The sequence below is a fragment of the Camelus dromedarius genome, chromosome 2 (assembly GCF_036321535.1).
Source record: "Camelus dromedarius isolate mCamDro1 chromosome 2, mCamDro1.pat, whole genome shotgun sequence".
NCBI classification, from domain to species: Eukaryota; Metazoa; Chordata; class Mammalia; order Artiodactyla; family Camelidae; genus Camelus; species Camelus dromedarius.
The window spans coordinates 112,576,906-112,600,448 of record NC_087437.1 but is presented as its reverse complement, the minus strand read 5'-3'; the positions used below and the strand labels follow the sequence as shown (position 1 = coordinate 112,600,448).

At 40.6% G+C, this 23,543-nt stretch overlaps 2 protein-coding genes across 9 annotated transcripts in view; one reads left to right on the top strand and one right to left on the bottom strand.

The window, feature by feature from the left end:
* ITSN1 (intersectin 1) overlaps window positions 1-17,747 on the bottom strand; it is a 192,368-nt gene extending 174,621 nt beyond the window's left edge. For 2 of the 4 annotated variants that reach the window (XM_031459257.2, XM_031459251.2), the window contains exon 1: window positions 17,479-17,747. The gene's annotated coding sequence lies outside the window, so the exon portion shown is untranslated. The remainder of the gene's footprint in view (window positions 1-17,478) is intronic. The other 2 variants (XR_004139034.2, XM_031459266.2) reach the window with 2 other exon arrangements.
* A 695-nt stretch (window positions 17,748-18,442) lies between these two features.
* CRYZL1 (crystallin zeta like 1) overlaps window positions 18,443-23,543 on the top strand; it is a 28,134-nt gene continuing 23,033 nt past the window's right edge. The window contains exons 1-2 of one of the 5 annotated variants that reach the window (XM_010981020.3): window positions 18,443-18,681; window positions 22,654-22,710. In XM_010981020.3, coding sequence (XP_010979322.1) covers window positions 22,708-22,710 — 3 coding nt within the window. In that variant the 5' untranslated portion in view covers window positions 18,443-18,681; window positions 22,654-22,707. The remainder of the gene's footprint in view (window positions 18,682-22,653; window positions 22,711-23,543) is intronic. The other 4 variants (XM_010981019.3, XM_010981018.3, XM_031459177.2 and 1 more) reach the window with 4 other exon arrangements.

The following is a 23,543-nucleotide window of genomic DNA, read 5'->3' as shown; positions in this document are numbered from 1 at the left end:
TAACATAAGGGTGTTTACCATCTATCTCACAGAATTGTGGAAAACAAACTTTAGATGGGCTATATCTCTTGCAAAATACCTGAGCAGGGATGGGTATGTGTGAGGCAGGGTTGATGGGTGTGTGTCAGACAACACAAAAGTCATTCTAAAGCATACTTTACATGAATTCAGCACAACTCTAGATTGCTTATCTAAATCAATTATCTGCTGAACTCAGCTGCATATAACCCAGAATCTAGAAGACAACAGAAGAGTATCCTAATTAGGAAAATAAGTATCATTCACGTAGTTTTTAAAGGAAATCAGGCTATTCCTTGGGTAGACCTATCTTCAATACCATTTCTGATATAAGCAGACAGAAGACTGAAAAAAAAAAAATCCTACCGCCTATTTGTTCAAATGTTTCACTGAATTAGCAGTAAAAAGATTTGGCATGCAAAACAGCAGCATGAATAAGTTTAAGTCACAAGAGGGCTGTAAAATGCTTTCCTGTTATGACAGGACTGTGAAATTAAGAATTATAAATCAGAGGAACCTAGGAAACAGATGGAAAGAGGTACAGTCAAAAGTTTGTGACGGGGATGGGAATCAGAGGGAAATAGCTGGGGCAGGAACTTCCACCTCAGGGAGACCCTATTTGGCCAAAGTTATCAGTAGAGCCAGAGTAGGGGAGGCAGAAGGAAGAGGCACAGTACTATATACAACAGCCAAAACATGGAGGCAACCTAAATGTCCATCGACAGATGACTGAATAAAGAAGTTGTGGCATATTCATACAGTGGAATACTACTCAGCCATAAAAAAGAATAAAATAATGCCATATGCAGCAACATGGATGGACCTGGAGATCGTCACTCTAAGTGAAGTAAGCCAGAAAGAGAAAGAACAATACCACATGATATTACTCATATGTGGAATCTAAAAAAAGAAAGAAGACACTAATGAACACATCTACAAAACAAACAGATTCACAGTCATAGTAAACAATCTTATGTTTACTGGGGGTAAGGGGGTCAGAAGGGGTAAATTTGGGACTTCAAGATTTGCAAATACTAACTACTATATATAAAAATAGATTAAAAAACAGATTTCTTCTGTATAGCACAAGGAACTATATTTGATATCTTGTAATAACCTTTAATGAAAACAAATATATGTATATATATATATGTATAATTGGGACATTGTGCTATACACCAGAAATTGACACATTGTAACTGACTATACTTCAATAAACAAATAAAATTAAAAGTTAAAATTTTTTTTAAAAAATGAAGGAAGAGGCAAAGGTACATGGATTGGTTGAGGGAAATGAAATATCAAGGCAAATTCATGTGGCAAAAGGACCACATTTTGAGCTGCAGGTGGCCAGAGATAGGAAAGGTGAGGTATAGATGGAGAGGGAAAATCAGAAAGGTCAACAGGGACAGAGAATAAAGCACTCTTTAGACTGTGCATAAAGGTTTAGACTGTGCATAAAGGTTTAGACTTTATCCTATGTCACAATTCTCAGTGTGGTCTGTGGATCCCTGGAGATTCTAAGGCCCTTTTGGGGATCCTGACATCAGAATTATTATTTTCATAGTACCCAGACATTACCTTCCCTTTTCACTGTATTTATATTTGCATTGATACAAAAACAAGGGTGGGGGAACCTGCAGCCACCTTAGCAGTGGCACCTAACTGTACGAGTGGTCAATGTGTTCTTCTCTGCCACATATTCATATTTAAATAAATGAACTGATGTAAAAAGAAAAAAATTCATTCCAGAATGTCCCTGATGAGTCACTAAGAAGTGTCACTTTATTAAATCTTGGCCCTTGCATACACATGTTTAATATTGGTGTGACTGAAGAGAAGGAGTCACAAAGCAATGTCTGTGGCACACTACAGACTATGACCAATGTCTCAAAGAAACACACTTGTGCAAATGAGTTACTAGCTGAAATAGCCAATTTTTTCATGAAACATCATTTTTATTTGGCAGAACAAGAGGAAAATTACAGTTATTCAGACTTGAGTATTCAGCAGATGGTTTCTCAAAAATGAAGCGAGTCTACTGCTTTGAGAAAAACGACTGAGGTATTTGTAGCTGATGGTAAAAGTTGAGCTTTTGGGTAAAAATTTTAAATTTGGAAAACTAGCATCTGCCATTGTGTGTTAAGACTGCCTCCCAAAAGCTTAGACAATTTTCTAGAAAGATGGATGGTAATATTAACAAATGAGATTTTGTGATATTGTTTAATGAAATGTATCAACATTTGGAAGATCCACAGAACTCAGTGAAGCAGTATTTTCCAAATGACCAAAACATGGTGTTATAAAATCATACAGGAGTAAAACAGTCATTCAAATTGCAACTAATCCTTAAAAAACTACCAATGTCAAATTTCGGTATAGTATCAAAAAAACCCCACAAATTTTGGTATAGTATCAAAAAGTATTTGCTGAAAATGCCTTTAAAAGACTCCTACTTTTTCCAACTACGTATCTGCATAAAGCTAGATATTCTTCAACTCTTCAACCGAAACATTTCGCAACAGACTGACTACAGAGCAGCTGTGAGAATCCAGCTGTCTTTTATTAAGTCAGATGTTAGAGACTTGCAAAAATGTAAAATGGTGCCACTCTTCTCACTAAATTTTTGTTTTGTCTTATAAAACAGTTTTCATAATAATCTGTTTTTATGCAAAGTGTGTAATGGGTTTATTACAAATATTTGCAATAAATATTTTATAAATTTCTCAGTTTTTATTTCTCATCTGACAAACAGTGATAAAACTCACATAAAGAAAAGCTCCTTGGGGTTCTTAATAACTTTTAAGCGTATACAAGGGTGCTGATTTGAAAGTCTGAAGTTTGAAACCCATCACCATACGAGATGAAACCATGGAGAAAGGTTTTATTGTGAGCCAGCACAGGAACCAGTACACTCCTCTGGCAACAAGGTGCAGGTGAGACCAAGAGGATTAGGGAAGACAGACCAGTCAGGAAGCGGCAGCCAGGATGAACAAATCCTGAAGTGAAAAATGATGATGGCCTGGACTAAGACAGAAGCAACAGGGAGAGAGAGAAAGAGATGAATTCAAAAGATGTTGCGGAGGCAGAACTGACAAAATCTAGCAACCAATTTCGGAATCAGAAAGAGTCCAGGCTGCCACTTGCAGGGCTAAATTGTACCTGACTGCCAGCCCGTCTGGCTTAGGGACTGGTATTGAGTCTGTATCATATGCAGTCGGCCCTCAGTATCCACGGGTCCTACAGCTGTGGATTCAATCACCCTCAGATCGAAAAATAAATGGAAAAAAATTTTTCCAGAAAGTTCCAAAAAGCAAAACCTGGATTTGTTGAGCACTGACAACTATTTGCATAGCATTAATATTGTATTAGGTATTATAAACAACCTAGAGACAATTTAAAGTATACGGGAGGAAGTGTGTAGGTTATTTGCAAACACTACACCATTTTATATGAAAGACTTGAGCATCTGGGAATTTTGGTAACCATGAGAGGTCCTGGAACCAACCCCACCACAGCGCAGATACCGAAGGACAATCATATAAATATCTATATACTCTATAGTCAGGATATGTGTTTTGACACCAACCGGGGGGGAGGGGGGAGTGTCCTACAATTCAATTTAGTGCAGATCCCACAAGTTAAGGGCTCAGTCCTACTTCAAATGCCAGCCACAAGTCTCAAGTATTCCCCAAGCTACCAGCACTTTTGCCAGACAGGCTACAAATTCCCAGGCTCCCACAACCACAGCCGCCCCCACCACTTAGGTTCAATAATTCATGAGTTACACAAGTGAGGAAATCATCATATTTGTGATTACAGTTTTATTATAAAGGATGTAACTCAGGAACAACCATTTGGCCATTTGGGCTAACAGGGCAAAATATGTGGGAAGGGAGGTACAGAGATTCCACACCCTCTCCTTCTCCAAGGAACACAAGTGCCCACCTTCCTGCACATCTAAGTGTTCACCAAACCAGAAGCTCCTCGAACCTCATCACCGGAGGATTGTTATATGGGATTCCATCATGTAGGCATGACTGACCTCAACCTCCAGGTCCTCCTCCCTCCCCCAGAGGCCATCGTGGTGGGAAGAGCAAAGTCCTTCATTAGCATAAATTCAGGCACGATCCCAAAGGGCTCATTCTGAATAACCAAAGGCACTCCCACCAACTCAGGAAAGTCCAAAGGTTTTAGGAGCTCTTAGACGGGAACCAGGGACAAAGACTAACTGTATTTTTTTATTACATCAGAGTATCTAATAACATAGTTGTTGCTGTATAGTACTCAATAAATAACTGCTGAAAGAATGAACAAAAGGGTAGGTAACAGAATCATTCACCAAAATGGGGAATACAGGCAGAGAAAGAAGTCGATGGGAAGAAAGGTGGTGGTGAGCTATGTTTTAGACACAATGCATTTGAAACACCCAAGGAACCGAGCAGACACTCAGATAAAGGGTTGGAACTCAGAAGAAAGGATAGAGCTCCAGGTATGGACAGGCAGATAACAGGACTTAATCATGGCAGCTAAAACTAAGTGTGGAGATGACTGTCCTGGAAGACAGGGTAGAGTCAAAACAGGGTAGAAAGAACAGCCCGTAGGGACAGAAACGTTTAAGGATAAGGAGTTTTCAAAGGAGACTGAGAAGACCTAGATGTAAGAGAAGGGAGAACACACAGGGCAAGAAGACAGAGAAAGCCAAAGGAGTAGACTGTTTCTGCAAAATGTGTCGAATGTCACAGAAAGGTCAACAAACTGATAGGAAATTGTGCACAGGAAATCAGCGATGGAGGAGCAGAGGCAGAACCAGACTGCAACAGGTAACAGGAACAAAGCACCCTACAGACTACTCTTCAAGAGACATGGCTGTTAGAGGAAGACGTGAGATGCCAATAGTACAAGGTCAAGGGGGCCAAACCTGAGTGGGTGTGAAGGAAGGAACAGAGGATGGGGACACAGAAGACACAAAGCCAAGCATAATTCAGATTGGGGCTCTTAGATGGACATCAAACCCTTCTGTATGTGCCTACAAGGCCCTGCGAGGGCTGGCCTTATCTCCCTCTCCAATATCCTCAGGGCAGCCATGGTGGCCTTCTACTCAAGTATACTGTGCTCCCATGATGCCACAAGCCCTCCCATGTGCTGGTCCCTCAGCCAAAAAACTTCTTTCCTTTCCTGATGAACTGCTAGACATCCTTCAGATGCCAAGTAAATGTCACATCTTCCCTGGACTCTAAGACTAGATTAGGTCCTCTTGGACACATTATTATTATTATTATTATTATTATTATTATTATTATTATTGAAGTATAGTTGATTTATAACATTGTGTCAGTTTCAGGAGTACAGCAAAATGATTGTTTTATATATATATATATACACACACACACACACACACACACACACATACACATATACATTCTTTTTCAGATTCTTCTCCACTATAGGTTATCGTAAGATATTGATTATAGAAATCTGTGCTATACAGTAGGTCCTTGTTGTTTATCTATTTTATATATAGTAGTGTGTATATGCTAATCCCAAACTCCTAGTTTATTCCTTCCCTCCCCACCCCTTTCCCCTTTGGTAACCACAGTTTGTTTTCTATGTCTGTTGGATGCTTTCTTTATAGTACTTACAACAGCTAGAAATCATTTATTTCTGTGACTTGGGGGAGGAAAGGTATGTATGTCTGTCCCAGTGAGATATAAATAGAGTGAAGACATGAACCTGTCACCACTGTGCTCCTCGCTCCTACCACCGCACCTGCAGACAGCAGTCAAACGGGATACAGCTGCGGCACGAATAAGGGGAGTGAGCACAGGGGAGTATCAGAGTCTCAGAGGAAACAGAAGAGGACAGCAGCCAGAACAGGGGAAGGGAAGGAGACACCTACCTCCTCCTCCTCCCTCTTATCTCAAGAAGCAAAGAGTAAGTGTGAATCGGATAGATTTACAAGAGCTCCCTGGGAAGAGGGCAGCAGGCCCAGACAGGAGGCAGAAGTGCTCCTGAGAGAGTGAAGGCCTCTGGGGAGGAGCAGAGGGGCTTGAGGAAAGGGGCGAATTTGGTACAATGTCTGTGAGGAATGGAGAGAAAAACAGAAGGACACAGTTAAGTGGGTAAGGACAGAAGTCCACAAGTTCGTAGGGTTTTCTTCAACTGGCTTTTAACAGCACAAATACAGGAAACAGAACACAGATAGCTGTGCTGGTCTAATGATGGAATCCGTGGGGCAGAAATGACAGAAGAGACAAGAGGGCAAGGAAACAGGTGATGTGACCCAATCTGAGGTCCCAGCTGTACATGGAAGGAAATGAAACTGACAATCTGAGATAAAAGGAAGAAAGCCCAGGAAATAGAATTTCTGAGGGGAATTGTAATCAGAACGTCTGAAATAAATTACACTGCAGAAATATAATTTTAAAAATAAGTGTGACATTTTCCCAGATACCGGAAGTTCTCATCACCTAATGCTATTGGTCTCTTAGAACAAAACAAAACAAAACAAAACTATTCTCAAAAATCAGCCCGTGCCCTTTGGAAAAAGGTCAAGTTGCTATCTTTCCTGGAGTCTAATTTTAAAAAGCAGCTGGCTAGAGAAAGGATATCCCTTTCTAGTCCCAACTTTTCCATAGCACACATGTTTTTCCAGCAGTTTCAGGTGAATCGTAAGTTAAAAAGCCTCCAAACATGAGCCAAGAGAGAATGCTAACATACCTTTAGGCATGGAAAAAAAATCTGAGAAAATCTACAGTTACAGAAAGAGTCAATATAATGCCCACAGTTAGTGATCAAGCCAGATTACAGATGAGCATCCCAAACTTCATTCTATCACAAGATAGTAAAATATATTTTGTTTTTAAAGGAACAAACAGGGGAGAGGGTATATAGCTCAGTGATGCTTATCATGCACGAGGTCCTGGGCTCAATGCCCAGTACCTCCACTAAATAATTAATTAATAATAAAAGTAAATCAAACCCTAATAATATAAATAAATAAATAAATAAATAAATAAATAAATAAATAAATAAATAAATAAATAAATAAATAAAAAATAAAATGAACATTTAAATTTTAAAAGTAAACTTTATTGAGAAGAAAGTTCATATATACTTTGGGTTGCTTTGCTGGCTTTGTATTGTTTTATTAAAGACTATCATTTATAAGAAAACAGAAGGTCACCATCAGCCCCTTCCTGTATGACCACTGTGTACGATGAGTGTGTTAGGCATGCATTTGGCCTGCCTGGCATTCTTTCTTCTCATAGTTGACCCCACTTTCCCTCCTTCTGCTCATTCCAGAAGTCTAGCTACTACTAACTTCACCAACTGGTACAAAAGGTGAACCAAGGCCCAGGACAGGCAATGAGAGGCCTGCATTCCCCTGGAATGGTGGGAATGGTTCAGGTGACAGGTTCAGGCACGTGATCAAGCCAGGCCAATCAGAACCCTTGGACTAGACAGTTTCGTGAGTCAATACATCTCTCTTTTCTCTCAAGACAGTTTGTGCTTCTTCCACTTGCAAATGAAAAAGTTCAGACAAATACAATTATGACTAAGGAAAATGATAGCACTGAACTTGCTTCTAATACAGCCCTTTCCTTCCCTTCATATCACTTTTTTTTCCTCCCCACCCAACTCCTTTAGGATAGAGGAATACTTAAACTTCGCACTGAGTATTTACAACGTCACCATGAAACAGAAAGCTAATCTAAGAATAAGGATAGCCCCAGATAAATTACACTGTGATTCAACTTCCTGATATTTAGACATTAAAGTTAAGAACTTGAAAAGAACATGCTGGAACAGACCTCAAACTCACGCCCTACACAGTTGCAGTGTCATTTTTTTCATGAGATCAAAATGTTGTATGTATGTGAAGGGCAATAGATCCACTGAAATTCTAGGCCACTTGGAAGTAAATTCAAAATCTCTTCCTTTCTGTTCTCGCTCAGCTAGAGATCTGACCTGGCTTAAGAGAGGTCAGAGGCGGCATCCACATTTGCAAAATGGCCTTTACAATAAAATTGTGATTACCCGCATTAGATTAAATCCATGCACTTCTGTGTTGCTATCCTTAATTTCTGATGTTGTTGTTATGTGGAGAAAATAATTAATTCACAACTTCCTCAGACGACAGTCAAGAATTACAAGAGACAAAGTAGGACTATAAAAAGAATATAAAAAGAATATGGCTTAGATCAGAGTAAAAGAACCTGATCTGGCTTCAAATAAAATGTGTGTTGGGGGGTGAGTAGGGGAGCGGTAATCTTAAGAATATATAGGAGGACTACACACAACTCAAGATCAGGATGCAACCAGACCCAGAAAGGACTGGAAGAGAAGGTTTAAAGTCTTCAGAGTCTCAGGTAGTGTTCTGTCTTTCTGCTTCTTTCTGGATGTTTGCCTTAGTCTCTCCAGCCACAAACCACCCTTCTCTGTCCCCAGACACAGCAGCAGAACCTCACTGCCTACAACTTCCAAGGTTTACATTATGGCCCATGAACACATTAAGGTCAAAGCCCTCTCTCTTGGGCCCAATGTCAAATTTCCAGGAAAGCGACCCTGATTACTGGACTAGCTTGGGTCAGGTCCTCAAATCTGGTTCAATCCTGTGTCTTCTGTGGGAAGGAAGAAGCACTGGGGAGTGGGTGTGCAGGTTAGAGGATAGTTTTTTGAGGGATTTGTGTTGAGTCAGACACTCCAGAAGTTCCCAGTACACAGACCCAGCGTTGTACCCTGGTTTTCTCATCATCAAAATAAAGGAACTGGCCACCAAAGTCAATTTTAGACTTTTGCTAACAGTCTAGAGTTTAACAGAACTTAAGAGAATTAACTAAATTTAAGAAATTAGAAGCTGACTAGCATTTGCCACTGTTTTAGGAGTTCATGTCAATAAGGAAGTACAAGCTAAAAAATGATAAATTCTAGAAATTAAAATTGTCTTTTAGAAATATGATGGTCTACATGAGAAACTCAGGAGAAATGAAAAAAATCATAAGCTCTTGGAGAGCTGAGACCTCTGTCTTGGTTCAAGGCTGGACACCTAAAGCAATGCCAGGCACAGAGCATGTGCTCAAACATTCACTGAACCACTGACCGAACTCAGAACTTCCCAAACTAGTTCTTTACCATGGGTTACAGGTGTGCTCAAGGTACTGATGCCCTCAGGTTCCGGGGATAATGCCTGCCATTAGTACTAATTACTAGGACTAATGCAGTACAAATTTTATGTAATACCACAAAGGCTGAGAAGCACTAACTAAATGACCAAGAACTAAAAATTCTAGCAAGGTGGCTGGTTACCAAGTAAATCTGTATAAGGCCAATAAACATTTAATAAATGTTCAAACTCACTAGTACCAAAAAAAAAGCAAATAAAACTGGCTAAGATTTTTTGAGATGGTTTTACCCAGTGCTGGTAAGGAAACAGAAAATAGGTACACACTGCCAAGGAAGCATGCCTTTAAGGTTTGGAAATATATTCCATATTTCAAAATATTAAGTGAAAAACATAGGCTACAAAACTCTATATACCTGAGGTTATAAACTGTCAAGGCAACAAAGACTGAATTCAGTCCTCAGGTATGCTTTGTTTGAACCCTAGTGTCTTAATAAAAATTGTGGCCCACATAAATATCAGAGATTTCATGTTAAATCCATATTTCTAGATTTCCAGCTTCTCTTGAAGAACTGGAAGGTGTAGTAACACCAAGATGCATCCTCCCAGGGCCACAAATGTCTAGGCTGACTGGCCCTGGGCTGCCCCATCCATGGGATCATCTTCAGCACCCAGAATCCCTAACATGACTGAACACACCTAACCTTCTAGGTAATTTGAGCAAGCAGACCCCTCACAGGGTAGGGCTGGTCATTAACTCTGGACAGTGAGATTCGGGGTATGCTTTTTCACTCCGTTATCTGTATTTTCAGCAGTTTTCTTCTATAATCATGTATTGCTTTTGTAGTAAGAAAGAGCATGTTATTTTTTAAATTACCAAATCACAACTGCAATGTCACTTCATCTAATGAGGTTAAAACAGCTAAAGATAACAGATAATGACTATGGTTTAAAACTAATTGAACTAAGGAAGTAATGTAAGGTTACAATTACTGCAGTATTTCCCTCCTTTCAACACTAATTAAAACAACAGATTGGACAGACAATAGTTGCATTTTACAAACTAGATCTTCTTCAAAGTGAATAGCTTCTATAGACACTCAGTTCATAATACAGCTATTTTAAGGATTCATATCCATATATTTAAAGTTTCTTTCATCAAAAAAAGTAAACAGAAAAATCTCTCCTATCAGAAATCTAAAGTCATAACCTGAATTAAATTGTTAATTAATGAATAATGAATTAAATTTAAAAGTTAAATAAGTCTTGATCTTTAGTTTACACTGTTTTATTTGATAAACAATAATAGTAGTTTTATGGGGTTTTCTCTTCCTCAGAGAACTTTAAAAAGTTTGTGCAAATCACCATTCATCTCACCCTATCCCCCAGACCTCAAAGAGTAAATCGATTACCCTCATGGTAAAGAAAAAGTACAAGGCTAGGTAGAAATGTCAGCTTTCAGGGGAAGGGTATAGCTTAAGTGGTAGAGCGCATGCTCAGCACCCAAGAGGCTGGGGGTTCAATCCTCAGTACCTCCTGCAAGCAGAAATCAATGAAAAAACCTAATTACCTCCCCCTCATAAAAAGAAATAATGCAAGAAGGTAACTGAGGTTTGGTCAATTCAGCATTTCTCTCTTGCTCTCTTCCAATCCACTCCCACATGATTCAGAGTGATCAATTTAAACAAAAGCAAATCACAGGACTCTCCTGCTTAGAACTTACATTAGCTCCCTCCTTCCACTGACTCTGGATAAAATCCAAACCAGCCTGTCTCCCTTATGCCTCACCTGTCTCTCCCTTGCTCATTTCACTTGGGCGACTCAGGCCTCTAGATAATCAGGGCCTCAAACACTAATCTATTCACCATGCCAGCACATAACTGCTATGTGTCCACCATGCACCACACACTGGTTTAGGTCCTGAGGGTACCAGACACTGTTCTGGGTCCGGAGGGTAAGACAGTGAGCATCACAGACAAAATTTTGTGCCTCCTGGAGTTCAGACCCCAGTTAACCCCTCTACCAAGTTCTCTTCCTCCTCAAGTTCTCATATCATTTAAAGAATATTAAAACAGCAATTGTAATGACTATATCTCAAGGCATCTGAAAATACGTAGTACTATCTATAATAAACTGCTTATCATTTACTGACTTTAATATTATTTATCGTAAGTGAAGGAGAAAGGAGAAATAAGGGAGGGGGACCTTTACGCATTGAAACTTGGTATGTACACCAAAAATGGCACTAATTTTTTTGGTCAACTTTTCAAGGTTTTTCTCATCACTAGCTGTACAGCTTTTATGTCAGTGACCAAAATGCAGTACTCCAATTCTGCAAAAGTAGAGTAGCTGAGTTTCAAATGATTCCAGAAACTGAAAGATTACTTGCTTCTAAAATCTATTATCTTAAGATTACAGCAGAAATGAATTGATTTTTATAAAACACTGAAGCTACATCGAACATTCTTATTGGAGCTAATGCACAGGAATGGGGGTATGTGTGTGTCTATACAATGGCTTATAACACAACACGTTACCCTGGGTAGAATAAAACTGCTCAGGGAATTTGCCTCAGAGAGAGGTGATTAGACACACACACACACACACACACACACAAAATGAATGGCTCCAGTGGCATCTTATTTCCAAACTTTTATCATAAGAATCAGTATCCTCCTTAACCAGGTGGGTGAAAGATCACTAAAAGCCACTTGGCTTGGTCCATTTCCATGAGCTGTATCTGCCAATCACCAGAAGGACTTGAAGATGAAATGCAGGGATGAACAATATCGTTCTTGACAGAGGAACACGTCAAAATGTTCACCAAAGCACAGAGGATCAAAACCTGGCCCTCGTACATTAAGGAGAGGACATTTAATTTTAACTACGGACAATTAAAAAAAAAAAGTTTGACCAACTGCTCTGACCTTGTCATTTTCACATTCAAATGCAGCTGAATCTAAAACTCCATCACATCCCTCAGTTCACTTTCTGCCTCTCCCACTGGATGAGGAGTATAGTGTCCTCAGTACCTATTCCCACCCCAATTGGGTGGAGCCCCAAGCTACCCAACAGTGAGAATGGGTTTTGGTGACCAGCTTAAAACTGAGCCGTGGCAGTCCTACCTCGCTGGGCAGCACAAACTCCGGCCAGAGAGCTGAAGCCAAAACAATTTCACTAGCGCTCTCTCTGGGCAATAAGCTAGTAAGGTGAGCTGCCAATTATTAATTCTACTAGAAAAAGGTTAAAAGAGCAATGATAAATTCAAGCAGATTAACTTGCTAGAAATTCACCTTGTTGGGGGCTACAAATGTTAGCAACAAAGCTTTAGTGCTACTCGATTTTTTGGTGGGGGAAGTAATTAGGTTCATTTATTTATTTATTTTTAGAGGAGGTACTGGGGATTGTACCCAGGACCTTGTGCAAGCAAAGCATGTGCTCTACCACTGAGCTATACCCTTCCCCCCACATTTATTAATAGAAGGGCTTTTTTAAAAGGATCTCCCAGTGGGTCAGTGACATCTCTCTACAGTAAAGCTTTTGCATTCCTGAAGTGAACTCCCACCGGCCGCTTCAAATCTCCAAACTGGCCAACGTGGAAATGTTTGGAAAGATTCCCGGCTGTCTCCTGGATCAGACTTCTGTATGTTGTCTTGTGTTTCCAAGGCAAGTCCACACCACAAGTAAACTGCCTTTTCAAATTTCACTAGTCTTCTCTGCAACTTTAATCCTGTCTCTCATGCAGGGGCACTTTAGGAAAACCACCACAGAGTAAAGGGTACCACGCTGCTTTGAGAGGTGAACGCTAAACAGTACATGAGGCTTATTTGTGATCTAATGAATGCAACTAACTCCTCAATGAGAGGGATTCAAATCTGTGCCCCATCTAATTCATAAATTAATACACGCTGGGGAACTGCTAGGTTACTCCAAAACAGAAATCAGGAAAGTAAAAGGAAGCCATTTTACCTAAAAGGTAAAACATGTCCAAGAACTAGGCAGTCCAGCCCTGTGGCTGCAAGTCTGGGCTCTAAGTAACAAATCTGCACGACCACTTGCTGGTTCTCTAAATTGCTAACCAGCTGGTACCTCGGTTTCCAAGGCACATTCATCTTAAAAAAAACAAAAAAAAAAACAAAAAAAAACAGAGTTTTGTGAAGATTAAGTGAGTTAACGCTTATGAAATTCTGTAAATGGACTTGATAAAGGTTAGCCATCATTTTATTATGGGTGTATGAATTTTCCGACTTTCCATATCACACCACCAAACAGGTCACAATAACATCCCATTCTTCTCCCTAAAAACAATTCACTAAGTTTATCTCTGGTTAAGTCGTTCCCAAAAAAAAGGAGGGGAGAGGGAAAGGGAACTCTCATACACCATGTCAAGAGTGTAAACTGCTACAACCTTACTGACAAACTGGAAATATGTATCAAAACCCTTAAACCTTAGTATGTACTTTGACCCCGCAATCACACCTCTAGAAATGTGTCCTAAGGAAAAAAAATAAATAACCTCGCAAGTATTTACAGAGATGTATGTAGGACTGTCATTGCAGAGTTATTGATAATAGTGATGGGGAAAAGAAATAAACATGTCTAGTAGAAATAAACTGGTTAAATCATCACAGATTCATCAAATGAAGTATTATTTGGTTACTATTGTAACTGACTTCATACAGACATGAAAAGATTCATGATGTTAAGAAAAAAAATGCACAGGTCAATTGTTTTACCGTAAACACAATTCTTTAAAATGCAAGGGGTAACACCTGATTAACATAAACTGATTACCAGTTTGGTTCTGAAATAATACTATGAAGCTGACAGTGATGACAAGATTTATCTTCATGTAGAAAAACACATTTACATCAAACTTGATGTTTCACTAAATACTTCTAATGTTTAATCTGGTTATTATAATAATTTTAAAATTATACATATTAGTATCAAGAAATTAGCAAGAGACTTCTTTTTTTAAGCAGTGGATTTCTACTACCATGAAGTGCAGTAGTACAAAAACTGAATGGACTAGCTAGAGTTTTATATATTTTCATATACCCCAATTTTTTTATCATCTTAACTATCACTTATTAAATGAACATGTCTCAAGAACTTATGCAAGCACTTAAAAGCATTAAATTCTACTGTAACTATTCCCAGTTTCAGTTGAAAAAACTGAGGTACTGAGAGGTTAGGTGACTAGATCAAAGTCACAGACTATGTGTGGTCAAACCCAATATTCTCTAGAGATTGTGCTCTTAACTAACCATATCCTCAAATATAAACCAGAAATTGTTATTTATGGGGCCTATGCTGGACTCTGAAAGAAAGGAGTGAAGGTCATATTACTAGTATGAAAAATGAAATTGGAAAACATACCAATTTTCTATATTTTTTGGAAACCAATTTTTATTGCATTATGTTGGGCTTATCACAACTTATAGAATGACATTTTGATATGGAGATAACATAGTCATTTACCACTACCCCGTGCCTTAAATTTACATTTTGAGTCTAAGCAAACATTTTGCTAGGAGCCTTCTTTCCAGCTTATCACTTGGAGCATTCTACACCTGGGAAAGGTTCTCTCCTTTCAGAGCCAACCAAACTTACAGAAATGACTGGAGTATAGCACTTGTGGCTCCTACTTTATAAAATCAGTGATAAGATTAATTTTACAAGTAAAGGTTTAAAGACGTGGCCTCACTGTGATTTAATTCGCTCATAAATATTTCACTGAGTTCTTCCAGGCACTATTCTAGGCACTGGGGGTACAATGATGAACCAAAGTCTCTGCCCTTCTGAAATGTTTATTATATAATGTTGGCATTACATATCCAAAGGTCATAGTCAGTTTTTTTATCAGCAGACTAAGGGATAAAACTAATTCTGTCACTTGAAAAACTTGCTCTCCTCTTCAGGAGATGGTCTTAGGACATGCTCAGAGAGAAGGAAGCACAATGCCAGTGGTTCTCCAACTTTACTGTGCAAGAAAAATTCCTGGAGAACTTGCAGGAAATCAGATTCCAGAAGTCTGATTCTGAAGTGATGTGACAAAGCCCTGTATTTTTAACAAGAACCTCAGTTAATGCTGATATAAGTGAGCTGAGGTCCAGACTTCGAGAAACCCACCAGTAAGTGGAACCATTCAGAAGAGAAAAGCTCTACAGCAGCGGAATGTGAACTGAGTAATATAAACCCAACAGTTCTGTAATAAATTCCCTATAATTCACGAATCTAGCAAACTAAAAAGCTGCATAAGAGTAAAGGGATTTACCAGCACCTCCTCCTTAACCTCCTTATAGGAGATTTGAGTTTGCCTCAATCTAGTTATTTAGGGAAAAGATGAACTTAAGCAGAGTTTTACTACCAATATTAGAGATAAACATTAAGAAAAAGGAAATTGCTAGTCAATTGCAGAAAATGCCAAGAAGGACAAACATTTCGCAGAACTAACTTGCTACCACTCATTTTATGCCCTATTTCACAATGCTTAGAATCTGAACAATCCACGGGGTTCCAAAGTACATCAAAAATGTGTTCATTTCCTCTCTTACTCAGGCGGAATAGTAATAGAGTTGTGAAGGTATCATGTGCCTCAGAAATTTCAATAGATACATTCTTATTTAAAGAAATAACCTTAAAAAAATTCTATCAGAAATGCTCCTTCAAGAAGTTTTTAAAATCGTTTTTAAACTATCCCAAAATTAGTGTCCCTCATTTCTCAGTTTAGATTTCTTAAAGTTTCTAAGGTCTTTACAAACCTCCTACAGCATGAATTCAGTATTTTAAAAATATTTTTTCTTTAGTTATAACCAAACATTAAAACATCATAAATGTTTCAGGTTAACTATTTAAAAATTTAAAACAAAAACACAGTATTTTGTTCTCAAGAGATAGGGAGAATCGTAACTCTGAGGAGTGCTTAATCTTCTACACCTTAAATCATCTAAAAATAAAGGTATCCCAACAAATTCCTTCTATTTCAGAGGTTAGGAGTAACACTGCATAAACCAGCTGGCCTGCTGGATCCATGGCCCCAGTTCCTGCCCTTAGATCCTGTCCACTACATAATCCATGAGATCTCTGAGCATGGTCTTCATCCTTTCAAAGGGATTAGTAAAAACTGCCTCCCGTTGACAGAATTGGAACTTTCCATACGCATTTTTTTTGGTATGGTATTTTTTATTGTACTTGTTTTTATTATCTGTACTTCTTGACTACGCAAATATTAAGAGCAGGATGCCAGCAGATAAACACAAAGAAACGCGTCTGTCCGGAGTCTGCAGATATTTAAAATTTCAGGCTGGTGCTGCCTTCAGAATAACACTGATGACGGCAAAGTTCTAAAGGAAACTTTCATATTAAGAGGCTATCAAAAATCTCCATAGCCTCCAACTCAACACAGAAGCTGCTAATTTATTTCTTCAAAAGCAAAGCCTTTAGTCTGAATCACAACAAAAGATGCCCATAGGAAATGTAATCTACGAAGTTGCTTTCTAATCCAAAGGCAAACAAGAAGTAAAGGAAGGCGCAATCCATTCCTCGTTGGTTTCCTTTTCCTGGGGATTCTGATTACATCTCCTTGTTGAAGCAAGAGCCCGCAATTGTACCTTCGGTCCACACCATGAAACCGTGTCTGTGCGTAAAGAGGGGAAAGGGAAGCGGCAGGCACCGGGGACACGCTCCCACTTAAAGCAGAGCCGCTCTCTGTTAAATGCCATCAGAGTCAGACCCGGCAGGAGGACTCAGGGCCAAACGGCATTGACTGCCCTTCACTGACAGGGATTTTGCAGGCACGCGAGAGAGAAAAAAAGGGATGAGCCGGGGACTCGAGGCTGGGGGAGAGAGGCTGGAGGCGCGACGCCGCTCCCTGCGAGCTCCGGTTCCCCGGGAGGCTGCCGGGGAGGCGAGGCTTGGCCGGCCCGCCACGCTCAGGCGGCCGAGGGCAGCGAGGTCAGCCCTGGAAAGCCCAACCACCCCCTGGCCCCATGGGGTCTCCTTCCTGGAGAGACCCCGCTCCGTCGGCCAGGGCTGCGGACGCCCATTCAATCCGAAGTCCATCCCGCGGCCGCCACCCCCTCGGTCTGCCGCGGAGCCCCGGCCTCCCGGCGCCCGCCAGCCGGCCGCCCCACCGCCGCCTCCGGTAGGATGGGAAGGACAAGGCGTAGGGGCAGCGAGTGCCGCGCCTCCCGGGAGCGCGGCAAAGGGTGAAGGGCGCCCAGAGGGACGCGCACCCGACCGCGGGACGGGCGCCCCGGGCAGCCATCGCGCCGACCCCCGCCCCCGCCGCCTCCCGGGTCCAGGCCGCCGCGGTCCAGCCCGCTCCTCACCTCATCTCCAGGCGGGTCCGCGCTGCCGCCCCAGGCACAAATCAGTGCAGCTCAATCGACGAGGGAAGGGACGCAGGAGCCGCAGCCCTGCACACCATCCCCGCCCGCCCGCCCGCCTCTCCGTGCGTCCCGGAGCCCGCTCGGGATTCTCCCTCGCGAGCCGCCGTACTACGGAGCAACCAAGCTGCGCTCCCTCCCCTCTCCTCCGCTCTTCTTTACCTCCTTCGCTCCCTCCCTCGCTCCCTCGCTCCCGCCTCTCTCCTCATCTCCCTCATCTGCCTTCCCCGCTCCCATCCACCCCTCCATCTCCGCCCACGGGTGGGTGGGGACAAAAATCCTGCCAATCGGAAGAAGAGGCCCGGGCTCCTCACCGCCCCCTATCCTCTAGCCCCGCCCATGCCGGGGAAACGAGATAAGGGGGAGCCAGTAAAAATGGAAAAGGACGAGTGACAGCCGAATAACCAATCAGCAAGCTCAAAAGGGGAGGATGAACTCTCCTTCCTCCCCGCCCCTTACCAGAAGGCGTAATTGGAGGCTTTTGGGCTGGGGTTTTCCTGACAGGGTTTATGGAGATTTTGTTCCACGATTTCAGTGCATCTGTCCGTTGCCATGAGAGGCAAAACACTAGTTAGGATGCATCCAACTAACTACCGGAAGCTGTTAAAGGAGAGAACAATGTGGAGGCAAAAGGGAGCGGGACACAGTCCAAGGAAGGGAATGGGGATACAGTTGGAATGAGGGAGGGTGTGGTCTTTGAGTGAAATTTGCATAAAACTGAACCCTTCGGCGACTACAACTTCTCTCATTTATCGGTAGCCCCTGGTGCGTCGCCTCAGAGCATGCCGGGAGGTGTAGTTCCACGTTCGGTTGCTATGGCGTTCTCTACAGCCTTGGAGCGTGCGAGGGCCTCCGAGAGTGACGAGCGGCGTGACCAATGGGAACAGCTCCTGACCCAAAAGGGGCGGGCTCCCTGCGGAGGACTCGGAGGTGGCGGTGGCGAAGGTGCAGGCCGTTGGGGCCCCTCGGAGGCAGGTGAACGCTGAAAAACGCCTTGTATGTCTTGGGAAACGGGGCTTTGGGCGAAAGATCGGGAGACACCCCGCGGAACCGTCCAGCTCTGGGGTGGATGGTGGTTCGCATCGCACGCCAACCTCAGACCCCCTCGGGCCCAGGCCTAGCTTAACTGAGGCCACTGAGAGGCGGGTAAGACTTGATTTGACGATTTCCTGGTCCTTACAGGTTTTGATGGTAGATTTTATCTTAGTTTGCATCTTCTTCCACATTTATGGAGGCTGAAGTATTGAAGTTCCCTTCCACTGAGTTTTCTTGGTTGGCTTTTCCCCCCTTCTTACGTCTTTTTGTTCCTATACTTTGCGATTTTTTTTTTTCTGCCTTACTCCTTCCCTACCACCACTTTCTCCTCCTCCACTTTATTTTTTATTTTGGTGAGCAATTACTTAAAGCAAGGGTATTCGCATTTATGTAACTAGACTGCCAGCTTTGTCCTCCAAATTAAGCAAAACAGGAATACTCTGGAGCAGTGCGTGAGAATCACGTTGAAGTGCAGATGCTGAGTCTGTGGGTCTGGGCGGGTCCTGAGAATCTGCATTCTAACAAGCTCTCAGGTGCTGCTAGTCTACGTTATGAGTAGCAAGGTTCTGCATCAGCTCTGCTGAATACGGATTTAATGGAAGCCACATATTTTTAATGGAAGGAAACGTATGCAGTTAATTTTAGCGTTTCATTTGGCCCAGTATATGCAAAATATTATTCCAACACATTATCAAATATTTTTATTGAGATATTATACATTCTCTCTTTTTTTTTTCATATTAAGTCTTCAAAATCTGATGTGCATCTTACGCTAACAGTACATCTCAGTTCTGACTAGGCACACACAGTTCAAGGGCTCCTTAGCCACCTGTGGCTGATACTGGACAGCACAGATCCAGATGATTTAATAGCCCGCTGCAGAAACTAAAAGGTGTTAAAGCTCAAGTTGCACCTTACAGAACCCCTTGCTGCTTTGTGAGATGGGCTTTGGAACTACTTTACAAGTTCTCTGCTCAATTTACAGAAATAGTAGTAAAAAATAGCCAACATTTAGTGAACGTTCATTTTGTGCCGGGTATTGCACTGAGTGCTTCGCATGTATTATTTAAGCCTTGCAGCAACCCTTTGGGGTAACTACTATTATTATCCCTGTTTTATGGGTATGGAATCTAAGGCCCAAAAGGTTAAAATTACGAGGCCCAAATCATACAGTGACTAAAGTAGGAAAGCGAGGATTCAGAGTAGGTTCAGTTATGACTTCTAAATCTTATCCACCAACCACTGCAGTGTATAATTATTATCTTTTATCACTAATTTCGACTCATTGATGTCTCTGCTCCAGTTCATAGCAGAGGATGAGACTGAATCTGATTTGGAACAGAGGGTTCACTATATGAGGTAAAGTTGCCTGTCAGTTGCAGTGAAACATTTTGATAGTTTTACAACTCTCTGTGCTATGCATTCAGAATCAAAATTCTAGATTGAAGAAAAGTGTTCAAAACCTAAAGGAGATATTTAGGCCTTTGAATGAGTTCTATATCCCAGACAGTAATGTTCTTGGTTCATTTGTGTGCCTCCTTGAGGGAGGAAGATGGGAAAGCTTGGGAATTCTTTAAAGTGGTTCACTATGGAATCACTGTCTTTTTGGGGTTTGTTTTTGCTGAAATCTTTTTTTTAATTGATAAAAATGAATATTTTCTTGCTCTTGTAAGCTTCACATAGAGTATTTCAGAGACAGCTTTATGATTTTTCTAGACCCAATAAACAGTACTGCTCTGAGCTAAGGAGACTATGAGTAGAAGGGCAAAAACACACATACCCACATATGTTCAAACATAGTATTTTGCAAAATAATTTTCTTCTCTTTTTATACATTATAATAAAGATGACATCTCGTGAATTATTTTCTCTTGATTGTGAATTTATTAGTAAATATTTAATCAAAATTACAGTTCCTATTTTGCATCTGAAGTAAGAAATGGCTTAAGATCCTATTGTGCTGACAAGCTGCAATGTCAGTCTGTGGAGAAGATTCGTTAGTTAAGTCATTTGGAGGGGAAGAAGGAAAGTAGAGATGTAAGGAGGATCTTCCTCATCACCATCTACTTTGTCCCAGTGTCGTATGATTAAGCCAGCATGAAGGGAAGACTGTCATTCATCCCACCATTGGCTTCCCTGTTCCCCAGTAGCACAATACTGGAAAATATGATGCTAATTCAGAAATCTAAATGAAAGTTAAGTTTCTGTTCTGGATCGTACTATGTTGAATGGCCCCACATCAACTAGTAACTGGACCAGCGGTTTCTAATCTTTGAATTAATGACCATCCCACTCCCCCAACCCACCCGCTACCCCCCCCCCCACCTGCCACCGTGGTACTGGAAAAGGGATCCCTCTAGTAAGAATTCTTAAGTGAGAAGGTATTTTGTAAGTCAACAGATAACAAAAGTTAAGTTCTCTTGGAGGCAGGAGAATTAATCCAAAATTCCTTTGGAGGTCACTTGTTGGAAGCCACTTGTTGAATAGATAGGCAATGATTTGACATATTAAAGCAAATGCTCTTGTTGTTGTTGTTGTTAATGACTAAAGCCAGCACGAAAACAGAAAATGTTACTTTCCTAATTCTTCACCTATGTTTAGATCTCAGATTGTGTGAGATGTAAAGATTATGCCACAATTGTATGAATTCTGTCGACTATGTCTTGATAATGTTCATATAAATCTAGATTCTCATAATTGGAAGAGACTTTAATATGGTTATCTCATCCCCCATCCCCTGATGCTCGACTCTCCTTGATGATGCCATTGTAAATGTGTATCCAGCCTCTAGTTTAAACCCATCTAGAAATAGGGACCATGCAACTTCATGCATTTTCCTAAGTTTTAAATTATGAACCTAAAATGTGAAAGTAAAAAGTTCTTATAATACATGTTAATAGCTGGAAACGCTTTCCAGGATTTATCCAGGTATGAGCCACTGTCTCAGGGTACCTCGTGCCCATCTGTATCAGGCAGGAGGGCAGTACACTATCTGGCAAAACACCTGTGTCCTCATTGCATCTGTAAAGTGGCCTTAGAATATACAGACTTCTAGAGACTGTTGCCCACATGATGTAGAGCTGTCCCTCCCTCTTTAAGAAGCTGAGCTGGCCTGTCTAGTTAGGACTACCAGTCTCCTCTACAACCTGCAAGGTATATTTGAACCAAACCTCAGCTAGTTACTTTGATTATGCTGACCATATTTTTTATGGGCACATGGTTTGCCATACTTCTTTATCTGATATGCGGATGTGTATGAAAAGTCTCACAGATGAGTAGGAACATTGTTAAAACTTAACATTAAGCCACGTCTTCAGTATAACTGAAGATTTACCCCTCGCAGTCCAGCTATTATCGTAATGCTGTACACTAGTCCCGGCACGATTATGGCCACATTTCAGAGTTGTCTTCATCTGGGTTTTTTTGGTGGCCTATCTGCTTGACAATATATCTGTGCTTTCCTTAAAATAAAAACAAGGGTGAGTTAGAAGCATTATAACTGAATCCTGAGCCTGAAATGGCCAGCATATTGCAAAGTTTGTGTTGAGGAATAATAGAAATGTGAGCACATAGGAAGAGTTTGGACTTTCAGAAGGCTTACGTTACCCTTAGAGTAACAGGTGTATTGGATGAAGGAAAGATATGAAGCCATTCAGCAGCCGTATGTGGCCACAGCCCAGGCCTGGTATAGTGCAGGTGATGTGCTAACACGTAAAATGAGCAGGTGAGCCAGGACATTATAAAGGAAAAGAAAGCTTTATGGTCGATAACTTAATACAGAGGAAGGAATTATGATGGATTCTAAGATATCCTCAGTGACTGACAATTGGTACAGCAAAATCTTGTTTAGGGGAAAGATGAGTCTAGTTTTATGTCTGTTGAGTTTGAGGTTGATCTGATACTTAGAACACTTCTAGTCTGAAAGTGTAGATAAGAAATAACCTATAAAGGTTTTATTTGCAATTATTAGTAGGTGAGCTCCCTGGGGGATCAAGGATAACCAGGGAAGAGCAAGTGGGGTTCATATTGCTGTCGTAACTAAAGTGAAGCTATTTGAAATTTCTTCCCATTGACTTTTTTTAGAAATTCCTTAAAAGATTAACTACTTTCATCAACTACTTTCTTGAAGTACTATTTATGGTAAGTGTTTAATTTATGTAAAGTCCTTGTTCTGCTTTGTAACAAAAATTATTTAAAAGAGGTGTCTTAATTTTTGTTCCTCCAGATTTTTAATAGGTTTAATGTGTGACCATTATAACAATTTAAAGTGCTACAAACATAATCTTCATCTTGTGGACTTACGTCAAATACATTTAAAATCGGCTGTATCTAGAAAAATATAAAATCTTTATGTTTTTTACAGGGCTTTCATTTCATCAGCCTACATTTTAAAACAGGTTTATTTTCACTTAAAAGTTTTATGTAGCACTTTTTTGATAAAAGAAGCTTATAGTAGAATATGTAATTTTGAGGTTACATGGCATTCGTTCTTGGAAATGACATGATAAATAGTTTATATTTTAATTCATATTTTTATTTAATGAAGTGTTCAGTTATTTTGTTTCCTATGTGCAAATATCTTTACATTCGATAAAATGTTATTAAATAATGGATTAGGTGTTCCATTTAATCTGGACCAGTGCCTAAGAAACTAAGTGGGCCTTGAATATAATCCATTCTACCATTTTCTCCATGTTAAGAACTCAGAATTCCTTTCATGGGTTTGCAGAACAAATAATATTTCCTCAATTTTCTTCTGGCCACTTTCATAAAAACACTTCTCTTCACTTTGTAACTTTGAGAATTTTTTTGCTACCACATGGTTCCTACTTGGAGCAACTAAACATTACTTTTTTCTACCACCCAGACTGATTTTAACCTAATTTGGAAGAGCTATTTAGGATGATATGACCAAAAATACTGACATTATTATGCATATAATATTTACATAAAGGACACTAGGGTTCACACAA